This window comes from Dama dama, chromosome 24 (assembly GCF_033118175.1).
Source record: "Dama dama isolate Ldn47 chromosome 24, ASM3311817v1, whole genome shotgun sequence".
NCBI classification, from domain to species: domain Eukaryota; kingdom Metazoa; phylum Chordata; class Mammalia; order Artiodactyla; family Cervidae; genus Dama; species Dama dama.
Window position 1 is genome coordinate 7821015 of NC_083704.1, and position 13549 is coordinate 7834563.

Sequence of the window (13549 nt, forward strand, 5' to 3'; positions counted from 1 at the left end):
AAGAAAAACAACACACTCACATCTTTCAGAATTCTGTTTTAAGGAAGCCAAAATAGCATCTCCATTAAAGAGAACATGAGCTCTCCCACTGATTATACGTCTAACCAGTACTCCTCGAAAAAAAATGCTTCCTAGTATCAACTTCCACTTTAAAGACACTGCACTTTGAAATAGAATCTAAAATTTGTCTCTGTTAATATTTCAAATTTATACTGGCTTTTTCTATTTTATAATCTAACATCAAATATACTATAGAACACTGACACACATCATTTCAAATTACTACTCAGCAACAGGAATATAAAAATCCAATAATACATCTCTTCAGCTAGAATTTTAAATCCTTATTCATGTTCACTATTGAAAAAATATACTTTATACTTTACATGAAGAAAAAAAGGAAATTCCAGTTTTTCTTATTAAATACTTCCCTTAAGATGTAAGTAGCATGAGTCATCAAATAAATTTTCATAAAAATCAACTCCCTATTATGTTTTATTACAAATTCAAGAGTACTATTCTCATGATAAAAGATACTCTCATCCTCAGGGAGCAAGTTTTGTTAACTCCAAAGGTCAGAGGTTACTGGACCAAAAAAAAAAGTGGGTTGCAGGAGAGGTGGAGTGGGAATAGAGCAACAGGGGGAGAGAGAAGGGAGACAGAGAGGAAAGAAGAGCGGTGGGGAGAAAGAAAAACATGGGCTGGGGGTGTTCATCCCAGGGGGACCCCAGATCAACCACAGCCGTGAACTCCCTGGGTCACATGCTCAGTATTTAAAAAGTAGCACGACTTGCCTATAGTCGTAAGACTACCATTTGACAATGTCAAGATTGAAACTAACTTATATCACAGCTCAAAGGGGAAAGAGAAAACAAAATTACTGAACTCCCACAAAACGCATCTAATGATAATACTATGTATCACAATTGATGGGATATGGCAAAAAGCATCATTCAAGAAAACAAAGCAGCTCTTACATTAAGAAAAATGAAAGGACAAAAATAAATGTATTAAGTATTTAATTCACCAAATGTGAAAAAAATCTTTCCTGCAGGAAAGTGAAAGGAATACAGCTAAATGCAGAAGCTGAGTTACACAACACAATATACTTTTTTAAAAAGGAGAACTGAAATAAATATTGAAAGTTGCTCTATTAGAAAAATATGATTAAATCATCAGCTAATATACAACCAAAGATATGACAAGGAAAGTCACAAATTTTACTTATATATAAATATACAGTGAGAGGGAGAGAGACTACACAGCAAAACCCTATGCAACTACATGAAAAACCTTGATAAAATGGGTACTATACTATAACAATTTCCCAAAATTGACACCAAAAAACAGGAAAATAGGTAATTTTCTAGGAAAATATAACTTACCAAATCTGACTCCAGAAAAAAGAGAACATTTACACAAACCAATTTCCACAGAAGAAATAACAAGCTGCTGAAGTCTACCATACAAGAGTCAAGCTCAGAAAATTCTGCTAAAAAATCTTCCAAACTTTTAGAATCAAAGTATTCCAAGCCACTTGAAGTTTAAAGAGCACAGAAAAAGGAAAACTTACAAATCTGTTTTTATGAAACAAGTTTAATGATGATACCAAAATGTAAAGACTTCACAAAAATCTATAGACCAATCTGCTTACAAATGGAGATGGAAGCAACTTAAATAAAACATTAGAAAAAGACTATAGACACTTTAAAGCCTAAGTTGGGTTATTCCAACAATGCAAGAGTGTCTTCAAATTAAAGAAACTATTAATATGATTTACCATAATAACTGGTAACTAAAATTCATATATCATCTCCAGAGATGCTAAAAAGCCCTTTGACAAAATTCAACATTCACTTATATTAAAAAATTCAATAAAACAGAAAACAGGGTATTTTCTTAATATGATAAAATATGTATTTTGGCATCAATGACAGTAACTTAATGAGAGAAACAATAAAGACTTTGACTACAACTATGAAAAAATTAAGAAATGCCCTTTAAAGTTGACTACTATGTAAAACTATTAGAGATTTTAGTCAATACCATTAGATAAAGAGAAAACATGTTAAAGGTCTTAGGAGTTAGAAAATGAATATTATCATCTTTTATTGGAGACCACATGACTATACACAATAAAAGAATTAAGGAAGGCAGCAGGATACAAAAGAAATATACAATGACCAATAATCATCATATATATACATATATATAAAAGCAACAGACAATATAATGGAACAAAGACCTCATTTATAACAGAAACAAAGATAAAATACTTACGAATACACTCACCAAGAGGAGTGTAAGGTGCACATAAGGAGAATTTTATAATATTCCTTAAGGACACAAAAACTGACTTGAAAACAGTCAGGAAAACAACTGGGGAAAGATATACCATGTTCTTGAAAAGATTCCAACTTTCCCTCAGTTCATTTAGAAATTTAATTTCCATCACAATTTTTTAGAAAAATCACATTTTATTTCTGTAAATAGAAAGCTGATTTTAAAACTAATATGAAAATAAATATGCAAAGATGACCAAGAAAATTCAGAAAAACAAGAGTGAGGTCACGAATGAATGCAGATCTACCAGATATTAAAATATATCAAAAACTTTCAGAAATTAAAGTAAGTGGTCCATGCCTAGACCAATCAATGGAAAAGAAATCCCAGAAACAGACCTGAATGAATATGGAAATTTAGTAAATGATAAAGACAACATCACCAAGCAAACAGAAAAATGCTTAACTTTTTAATAAACTGGGACAAACAGACTACAATTTAGAAAAAAGATAAACTGCATGCGTTCTCTACATAGTACGTCATGGTAAATACAAAAGGATGAGTGAATAATTTAAATGCTTAAAAAAAGCTGGTGGAGGGTGATGAACAAAAAATATTCAGGAATACTCAACTTCATGAATTACAGAAATACAAATTAAAATCATATTAAAATGCCTAGTACAGTAAGATAATGATAACGTATCAGACTGACAAATATCCAAAAGTGTGACAACAGACCATGCTGGTGAGGCTGTAGGGAAACAGGCATTCTCATGCATCACCAAAATGAGTCCAAAACAGTTAACCCAAGAAGAGGAGACTCTGGCAACGTTTGCTAAAACTGTAGGTAAACTCCCATGTAGGCCAGTAATCTTATTCCTGGGAATCTATCCTACAGACACATCTGCACAAGACTAAGATGGCAGGCGAACCCCACGATGTGGTCTGTAACAGCTAAAAACGGAAGACAAGATGCACCAGGATAGGACAGACTACAGCGCGTGCATGCTGGAATACAACAGAGCTGTGAGGAGGAGGAGGAGGAGGACTACTTCTGCCATTTCTTATCATCACACCTGCAGGAAATACATGAAAACGGCGAGGTGCAGAACACTACATACAGGATGTTCACGTCTGCTAAGAAAGAGGAGAAAACAAGACTACACGTTCCTATTTCCCTGTACTGAATAAAAAGTGGAAGAATAACAAAAAACTAATAGCAAGTGACGACCCGCAAGAGGGGGGGACAGGGTGGGATGGCAGAGAGGACGTGGTGGGGGACAACTTCTCCGGGTGCAGTTCTTCACACAGTTTTGAGTTTTGAAAATGTATAAACTACTTGGAAAAGTTTAATTAAAAAAAAAAAGGGAACTCAAAGAAGCATTGTGCAGATCCTCACCTGAGATGGAACACTCTTTGGTGGCTCTATGCGTATGGAAGGGTCCCACTCTCCTGGAGGTAGGACGGTCACTTGATCTAAAAATTCATCAATTCCAGATAAGAGGTCATTTCTGTCTTTTGCTTTATAAGCTACATCATGAAAAATCTAAAGAAAAATGAACACATTGAGTAAAAGGATTTTAAAGTTGAAAGAAAATTCCATACATAGTAATCCACTTTCGATATCATAACAAAGTCTACATAAAGATAATTACCTAAACTCTTGACCCCACCTTCGATAACAACTTTAAAAAATAATGCACTATTAGTATTATCAGATAAATTAACAGTAAAAACCAAACAACAAAAGAAATTAGTGATGTGTTAATACACAACAATTTTTAGAAAGAGAAAATTTTACTTGGGATGTAACATTTTAATGTCATTTATCCTAAAGGAATAACCATGAGTATGCTAACAACTTTACTTAAAATAGTTAATTAATTTGATCGTTCCTATTGACTGGGTGCCTACTGTTTGGTAGGTACCATTCTTCTCTTTTTCTGTGTTTTATTTTTGGCTGGGCTGGGTCTTCACTGCGGCACAGGCTTTTCTCTAGCTGTGCCAAGCAGGGGCTATTCCCCATCTGCGGTGTGCAGGCCTCAGTGGTCCGGGCACACGGGCTCAGCAGGTACAGCTCCCGGCTCTAGAGTCCAGGCTCAGTCCGGAGTCTAGCTTAGCAGCTCCACAGCACGAGGGATCTCCCCGGACCAGGGATGAACGAGCCCAGGTCTCCTGCACTGGGAGGCGGATTCTTTACCACTGAGCCCCCAGGGGAGTTCTGGCAGGCACGACACGGGTAAGTCAGAGTCCCTGCACTCAGAACTCGGGGTAATCACGTGAATCCACTACCGCGGGGATAACAAGAACTCCTATAAACATGAAGCAGGGTACGGAAGGGCAACCGATGCGGGGGAACAGGGTGGCTGCGGAAGGTGTCTTAGAGGAGGAAACACTGAGGACGAGTCTGCCTGAGATGGGGGACAGAGCACGTACAGGGCGGGGTGAGGGGTGGAGACAGCGCTCCGCCAAGGGCAGAGCTCAGCGTCCGGAGGCGGCAGTGAGCACCGCACACCCAAGGTGCAGAAAGGACGGCGACGCGGACGAAGCAAGCAGTAGAGAAAGGGGGTCCGTCACTGCGCACAAACTTCAAAAAGCACAGAGACTGGGCTAGGCAGGCTCTATCAAGGCAACAGCGAAGAGCTTAAACAAATATCCAACGGGCATGTCATTGATACATCTAAATCAAGGAGATGATTTATTCAAATCTGCATATTACTGATAGCACAGAGGAAAATACTGTAAGAGAAAGACCCACAAAATACACTTTAAAATCACCAAAGACGGTAAGAGAGTCTATAATTTAACATGCATTGTATGCTTCACATCAAGGGGTGTGTTCCTTACCTCATCTGTCATGAGGGTGGCTATTGATCTTCCAATTTCGTGATACTGTGGCGCCTTGCCTGCAGGCCCCAGTAACAGAAACAAAAACCTAAGGGAACATTAAAACAGAGAGATTTAAACATGAACAACAGACGTAAGTCTAAGAATCATAAGCAAATCATACAAATGTAAACACAGAAACATTACTCAGACCTCCTTTTCATCCTCACATCCTATTTATTGGCTGCAAAAAGGTTGGCAACTCTATTCAGATGAATCACAAAACTAAAAACGGCATTCATAATTAAGTTCCATCTTTCTTAGAGTAAAAAGTACTTAAGGAATCAGTGTTTTACATTAAAGATGGTGTTTCCCATCTTCTATATCCTTTTGAATTTTGAGTAAACAACTTTTTCTGGTCTGTACTGATGAAAAGAAGTAAATTAGTAAATCAAGTGAATACCAATCCAATTAAGTACTTACTTTGGCTTAAGAAAATAGATGAGTATTCAGAAGAAATTCATGGTCCCTCAAACTACAGTCTGGATAAAGACACTATAGGGGAAAATAAGGGACGAACTCTTTTGGAAGTAAAAGCATTTTATTTACAACTCTTATTATTTAAAAGCCTCTTATTGTTTAACAACCTCTTATTGCCTATCCCATCTCCAAAGGATCTTCCTGACCCAGAAATCAAACCGGGGTCTCCTGCATTGCAGGCAGCTTTTTTTTTTTTTTTAACAAACTGAGCTACTAGGGAAACCCAAATAAAAATTATTTAACTTCCTACTTAGTTATATTGTTATTAACATACAGTAAAATATTAATATTCATACTTATCCAAACTGGAAGTATTCATCTTCCTGCTTTGTAAGAATTTAAATGTGAATCTATGAATTATCTTTCTCATTTATCTCAGTACTGTACCATTAATGCAACTCAGGAAAGCTTATTAAAAACTAGCATGTACATTTCAAACAGGCTGCAATTAATTCTTCATATTTATTACTATAAAAATATATTCTTAATTATTCTCATTTGTAATTAAGTTCATAAGTAGCTAACTGATCACACTTTATAACACAACTTGCTAATTATTCTTAATGTATATTGAACAGAAGATTGGATCAGGTCAGAACAAAGCATTCTGCCTAATTCAGGGGCATTATTACATTTAATCAACCCTGAGGTACTGTTACCCTCATTTTACAAGTAAAGCAGAAGCCTGGCTTGACCGTCCCACAAAAAGCAGCAGAGCAAGGATTCAACTCCATCCTCTCTGACTTCAGTGCCTGCACAGAACATACTATGAACAGAACTTTTCTTATAAAAACATAAATGCAATGTATTTTTTAAAGGATGCTTTTTTTTTAGTTCCAGAAAGGTAAATCTTTCATGCTCTAATAGTCAAGGCACTGGGGCAATGACACCATTAACCATTAAAAGGAGCTTTCATCACATAAAGCGACATGTTCCTCTAGATTTTGGACATTCTGGAAGAACGTTAACTGCAAATAACCCTCCCTTACCTTGTAGGGACGGGGACTTCGGTTAGCCCTGAGAGAAGAACAGCGGGAGCCAGTCTCACAAATGCAATTATAGGTCTTTCTAAAAAATCCACCTCTCCCACCAGAACATTGGATGCCTCAGCTCCTGAAGGAATTTTTCTCATGAAATTCATATCAACCTATTGACAAATAAATAATAATTAAAAATAAAGTGTGCATGGTACTAATCAGTCTAGAAGGAAACAGGAAAAAGATGCTTTAAGACTACTATTCGCTAATCAAAACTGGTGATCTAAAGGATGTTTAAGTGCCAAAATTCTCACAAGTACAAAGAATGAAGTTGACGAATACAAAGTGCAAGCAAAACACAGCTACCAAACAGTAGTCCCAACTAGTTTACTGTCATGATCTTCACTACTGCAGAGATCTAAATTGCCAAACAAACTAGAGAAAAGTTTCAATGAATATATAGCACTATTCATTAAAAAACTACTGAAGACAAAAATATAGTTCACAAACTAACAATGGTCCATGAAATTATACACAGTTGTAAAGATATTCATTTAGTCATGATCTATTGTTTAATCTTAGACATGAATTCGCTCCTTTATATTTTATGTATTTTATAAATCCTTTTTTACTTTAATGAACTATGGGCATTCCCCAGTATTTTCAGTAAGAGGGAAACATTGTTTTTATTTTCATTTACAACTAAAGTAGTCATAATTGGTATACATACATGGTAGTGCTGTATGATCGAATTAGGTTGTCTGTGTATAATTACAAAGAAAAGGTTATGGACATAATTCAAAGTACGGCAACTTCTTCATTGTATGCAGCTTCACACAGTCACTGAACAACCACTAGCAGGGCTTCTAGGAACATAAAACCAGCACTTACGGCGGGCCTCTTGAGTCCCACACCCAGCGTGCCACAACTACAGTGCCAGGAGGCAGACTCCTGCCCGACAGGGGATAAGCGGGTGTGCACAAGATAGACCAAGTGAAAGAAAGCACAGCTGTGTCAGGGGAACAAAGCAAATGGCACCTGCCCCGTCTAGAGGAGATCTGTGGCAGAAATCACAGCAATCTGTCCACAGACTCCATCCTGAAAACCTGACACTCATCTGAAATAACTGCAGCACCAGTAAAAATATGATCAACTTACAACAGAACAACAGTACGATGCCCCAAATGCAAGGCTTTTAACTTTAGAGCATGAAGCTCAGCAAGGCTATAACGCAAATCATCATTTAAGTGCCTTCTCTACAAAACGTGATTCATAGACTTCGCATCATAAAGGCTTAAAAATTGAAATTAACTTGAAATAATGGCATTTAATTAGAAGTCTGACATTGTATGCTATAGTAAATACCATCAAACACCATCAAAAAAATTACAATGGATATCAAGAATCAATTATTCAGAGGTAGTACTCAAAGTATGCTTTAAATTCAAATGTAATTTGAACTTGCAGTTTTCTGCTTTGTTCTTTTGAAATAAGCTCTTTTTTACATTTAACACTCACCTATGAAAATTAAAAATCACAGTTGAGATAGGTGAGTTATTTTTCAATTCCCGTCTTTACCTTTACCTATCCATGGGGAAGCACCGATGTTTCCCAGTTACATTCCAGAAAGCACTGACACCAAGACAGTAATTCTGGGGTCACATTACAGCCGAGAAGAGGCTGAATTGTTACTGCTGTAACATCACTCCCAGAATTAACCTTTCTAGTAGCGGCAGCTCCACAACAAATGCCTGCAGTTCATGATATCTACGCGTGGGTATAGACGAAAATACTGTATTATCCCCATATTCTCTTGTCAGGATTTCTAACACTAGTAAGATATAACATTATTCAAGTGCTATGAGACTGTTACCTTTTTCACAATTTCTGATCTTAAATTAACATCACAAGCATCACATCAGGTTTACAAGCACCGGTTATTAAAAATTACTATAATCACTGTTAATATAGTCACATTGCTAGCAATTGTCTCAGTAAGCATGATTATGAAAATGTATAGTTAATAACAGAAATTACCTTGCTGAAGTCAACAGTACTATTTTCTCTGCTTCCTCCACTTCCATTACCTTTAATTTCTCCACTTTTACTATTGTCCAAGTTTCCCGGTGCAGACTGTGGAGAGGCCAAAATACCTGTATTTAAGAACAAACAATTTCCAAAGTAGTAAGAAGAAAATTCACTTTGCAACCTGAATTTGCTCATATCCTGAAAGTGATGGGTTTACTGAAAGCAAATGTGCTAGGTAAAAAAAAAAAAAAAAAGTGCCAAGTGTTAGTACAATACCAGCAAGAGTGGGATAACATTTTAAGCAATAATGAAGCTATACATGTTAACATTTAAAATAATATAATTGGCATTTACAAAAATGGTGGCCTTTTGCAAAAAGAAAAAAAGTGAGTAGAAGGTGGAAGACCTGGGTCTGATCACCACTATAAATACTTAGCACATCCACTTTCACTGTATCCTTAGACATGTGAACTGCAGAGCTTAAAGATGCCTAACTACACTTAGCACACTTACATCAGTAACAATGTAAAATTTCTGATAAACCCTAAATGAAAATGCAAGAGCTACATCAATGAAACATACACTCGTTTTGCCATAATCCTTCATAATTAGTTTCCTCATGAATTTTCACCTCTCTCGGGTAAAATTCATGTGCTGTCTACTGTCATTATTCATAAGTACTATGCTGAAATACAATAGCAATGTTTTTATGATATAAATACAAAGAATACAGAACTTATAAGGGAACGGATCTATGTTAAAATAAGTACTCTTTGCCACTTTGTAGCTATGTGTATGACCTTAAGTAACTCACTCAACTTCTAAGACACAGAAAAACTTATAAAATTTGTTTGTTTGGATTAGAAATGATATACACTCTATTAAGTTAACTCGTCTGGACTACAAGTGATAGACACATGTTCATGCATGGTATACTCAGTTCAAGCAAAACTCAGCAGCAACAAGTCACACACAAAAATAACCTAAAATCACCCAATAGCATATTACTAATCATTACTACTATGTATTCGCAAAAAGTTCAAATGTTACAAAAACTTTAGAGTACATAAACACAGATTTCTACCATTAAATGTACCTAATTTTTTCAAAACACCCAAGGCTTTCTAGTTCAAGAATATAGATTAATATTACCCAAAACACTGAATATCACAGGAGAAAATGCACCAGACAACTGCAACAGACTTCACTTCTAGTTTTAACTCTGCCACTCACAACAACCTAGTGACCCCCAGAAATTCACCACTACATTGTTTGTGGTTAGAACCCATAAACTTTAAAAAGTGGCAATTAAATTTTAAAATTTTAAGCATATCAGATATAGTCTATGCATTTTTGTTTTTATAGAATACAACATATACTAACTAGTAACCTGAAACTAAGTCATTTGAGTTTACAGCTTAAATTCAGTGAATGAAGACCTTCATGACACCACTTCTCTGTTAAACACCTACACCAGGATGCCACTGTGACCCAAAATCTCAGTAAAGAAAGTATATGCAGTCCACTTAGCCATATACCCACTCCCGAGAAATTGTAAACAATTCTGAAATAAAAACTGTTCCCTAAACTGAACTCATTTTAGTCTCTTTGACCTTTGTCCCTAAACTTCCATAATAGAATCCATTCCTCTATTAAAATACATGCTCAAATGTAAGAAGAAAAAGTTAAGCAGTATTTTTCAGTGGATTCCACCAACTCCCACACAAGAATATGAAGAGTATCATTTAAGGCCCTGGCAGCAACTACAAGTGACCATCAACACACACACGCTGCTAACTACAAACTGCATCCAACCTGCAGACGTGTAACCAAAGAAAACAGACACAGTTTCTCAGAATAGTCCTAGCCAGCACATCTGGGGGAGAAGAATGGGATGTGGAGAAGGCTCATCAGGAATGGGAAGAAGAAACGACCTGCAACTCAACACTGACAAAGTCAGAAGAGAGGGCGCAAGGAAGCCAGGGGCTCGGCTGCTCACCCTGAACGTGTTACGGCGGGCAGGCCAGGCACACTTAAAGTTGCCCACCACCGCCTTCTCCATCAGTCTTCCCTGATGCCAGCTAAGTTAAAGCTATATCCTGAAAAGGTAAACGAAATGTCCTTGCTCCTGCAGTAAGTTCCTAGTGCTCAGAATTAAATGAGTAAATTACCCCAAATTAAAACTATAATGAGCACAGATAACTTGGAAGGACTTTAGTTACTTGCTTTAAGCAAAAGAAAAAGTAAATATGAGTATGTATAAAATCAATCCTGGCATTTAAGTCATACCGTGGTAAATCTAGTATTTTGCCCTTTCATTTTTTTTCCTCAAAACAGCATATCTACCTAGAAAAATTAAGCAGACATCGAAGCTTCCTGTCATTACAGATCTGACAGCAGAAGTGTCCAGAGCAGTAGTTCCCATCCATGGAAGGCTGTGAATGTGCTGGCAGGCCGTGGCTGCAGGCCGAGGGTGCTGCTCAATAGCTGACAATGCACAAAACACCCGACCACACAGAACTGTCCCCCAAAAGGCCAGTAGCGCCGAGGGTAAGAAACACCGAGTCAGAAGACAGTCACACACTCAAAGTGAGTTATGTCCTTTACCTAAGTATTCTCTAAAAAATAACTGATGGCAAACACTGCTTTCCTTTCCTACAGGTGTTCACAAATCGTGACCTCATGACACAAAGAGTCTCTGGCACTGGTCTCTCAGAAATGATGAGGCCACCTTCTTGACCAGACTTCAGGAAAAGACAGCAGGGTCTCCAGGTGCTCTGGGCAGCCGGGACTAATGGAGAGCTGTCCCTGTCACTGTGGCTACATTCCTTCTACAATGCCATCTTAGACAGCAATTATGAGCTCTCCCTTGTCCTCAGAAATCCTCTTCCCTACACTCTAGTTTCTTCTCTTCCAAAAGGCGAGTAAATCCCATGGCACCCTTAACAGCAGAGGGAGGAAAAATTTAATTGTGCTCCTCAATTTTCAGTTAATTGCTCTTTTTATCCTCTTAACATGACCTAATAAGTCACTGGGAACCTGTATGCCCCTTTCTTCCCATACAAAGCTTATAGTCTCTTATCATTAATTAGACTGAAGCTGGTAAAACAAGGAACAGTCAGTATTACTGACAGATATAGGTAAAAACAAATGCAAGGGGAAGTAACTTCAAAGTTAATTTTGTTCAAGAAAAATAGTCAATTTTGTTAGTCTTTTTTAATGAAGTAAAAGTGTTCATTATTTCTGAGCAATTATTTCTAGATATCTTTTCCCCATTTTTGTTTAGTTACCTCATTATAATACATCTTTTCCACAAAGTATTAAAATTTACAATGAAATTCTATACTATAGATTTTGTTGTAGGTAGTTCTGGGTTCAATTCCTTTGTCTGAAAAAAAAAAAATCCCTTTGTCTGGTCATTTATGGTCTAATCTTAACATCTCTAAGTCTTAATTTTTTTCATTGTACAAACAGTGATAAGATAAACTCATCAAATAGAAATATAATAACCCTTAAGTGAGTTACAAACCTTTTATCCACTAAGACATAATTTTTCTAATTCATGTAGAAATAAATCCTATCTGTAACTATAGGAACTCTACTCCTAAAACTTTCAAGGTGAATTCGGACGGAAGATAGATACAGCATTAAATAAAAGACAACTGAAGTCTACTCCAAATTATAAAACTAGTCGGAATAATCATGACTCCAGGCAGTCAACAGTGAACCTCAATCCTCTCAGAGACAAGATGAGAAAAAGAACATTCATTCTACCTTTGGCAAGAAGGTGAAAACACACTGCCTCCCTTACACAAAAGCACCACACAGTAGATAAAAGGCTTCTCATTATACTTTATGTAAAGCATGTGTTCATTCACTTGATGGAATGAAATGCACAAGAAGAGCCACCATTTTTTTTTAATCATGGCAAATTAAAAGATGACCTGTAAAAATGTCTACATTTGTCTGAGCCATTCAAATGCACTGACCTGTAAAACCTCAGTAAAAAATTTTGCAAGGGCTTAAATTATGTGTAGGCTCCTTTGAAATCTTTGTAAAACTTAAAATTTTAAAATAATTCTATCCTTCTCTATAACACACTATAAAGAAAAAAAAACATGCAGAAGTCAAAATAAATGGTAAGCATCATCTACATAATGCTGATTAAGCCATGTGCTGAGAGGCATTCCAAGTGCAAGGGTCCAGAGGCAGAAAGCGCCACACATGGGGACTTTGGATAGTTGCCTGCAGTCACGTCAACATTCTCCTCACTCTTCTGCTCCTGGCCTTGCAGCGCTTCTACGTCTTCCTCGGGCGGATGGATTACTACTGTGGGAATATCGGCACTGGCAGCGGACACCAGGAGCTCTGGGGCCTGAGGCTGCCTCGGCCGGGAAGGTCTGGCGTGGAGGCGGCTGAGGCTAGGGCTGGAAGGAGGGCTGCTCTGAGGGGTGGGCGCGGGGCTTGCGCACCTCGAGCCCGCAGGGGTCCCGGCTCTTGAAGAAGGAAGAAGATGACTGACAAGAAGAGACAAAGGTGATTCTCCTCTCAAGGAAAGGTTTGAGGCAGACAGACCTGTTCGCAAAGAGTGGCGGGAGGCTGAGAGGCCTTCCCCTGAGGCAAAACAAATAAATGAAAAGTGATGAAGTTTTATTGCAGAAGGCAAAAGAGACACACAAAAATCAATCTACACTGTAAACCGCAAGCTTTAAAAAAGGTCCAAAATTTCAAATTCATGCTGTCAAGGTTAGTATGACAATCTGAATTTTAAATATTAGAAAACCACTGAAAAATGGCTTAAACTATAATTAGTTCTCTGAAGGTGCATCCGAAACTCAAAACAAAAAATGAAAATCAATGTTAATGATAGATGGAGAGGGACAATATTCTGTTAG

At 37.2% G+C, this 13549-nt stretch overlaps 1 protein-coding gene across 7 annotated transcripts in view; it reads right to left on the bottom strand.

The window, feature by feature from the left end:
* The window catches only part of SLC4A7 (solute carrier family 4 member 7), a 120405-nt gene that overhangs the window by 44029 nt on the left and 62827 nt on the right, over window positions 1-13549 (bottom strand). For 4 of the 7 annotated variants that reach the window (XM_061127640.1, XM_061127639.1, XM_061127645.1 and 1 more), the window contains 5 exons: window positions 12900-13268; window positions 8664-8779; window positions 6639-6796; window positions 5131-5218; window positions 3683-3829 (listed from right to left, as the gene is read on the bottom strand). In XM_061127640.1, the coding sequence (XP_060983623.1) occupies window positions 3683-3829; window positions 5131-5218; window positions 6639-6796; window positions 8664-8779; window positions 12900-13268 (878 nt within the window). The remainder of the gene's footprint in view (window positions 1-3682; window positions 3830-5130; window positions 5219-6638; window positions 6797-8663; window positions 8780-12899; window positions 13269-13549) is intronic. The other 3 variants (XM_061127642.1, XM_061127643.1, XM_061127641.1) reach the window with 1 other exon arrangement.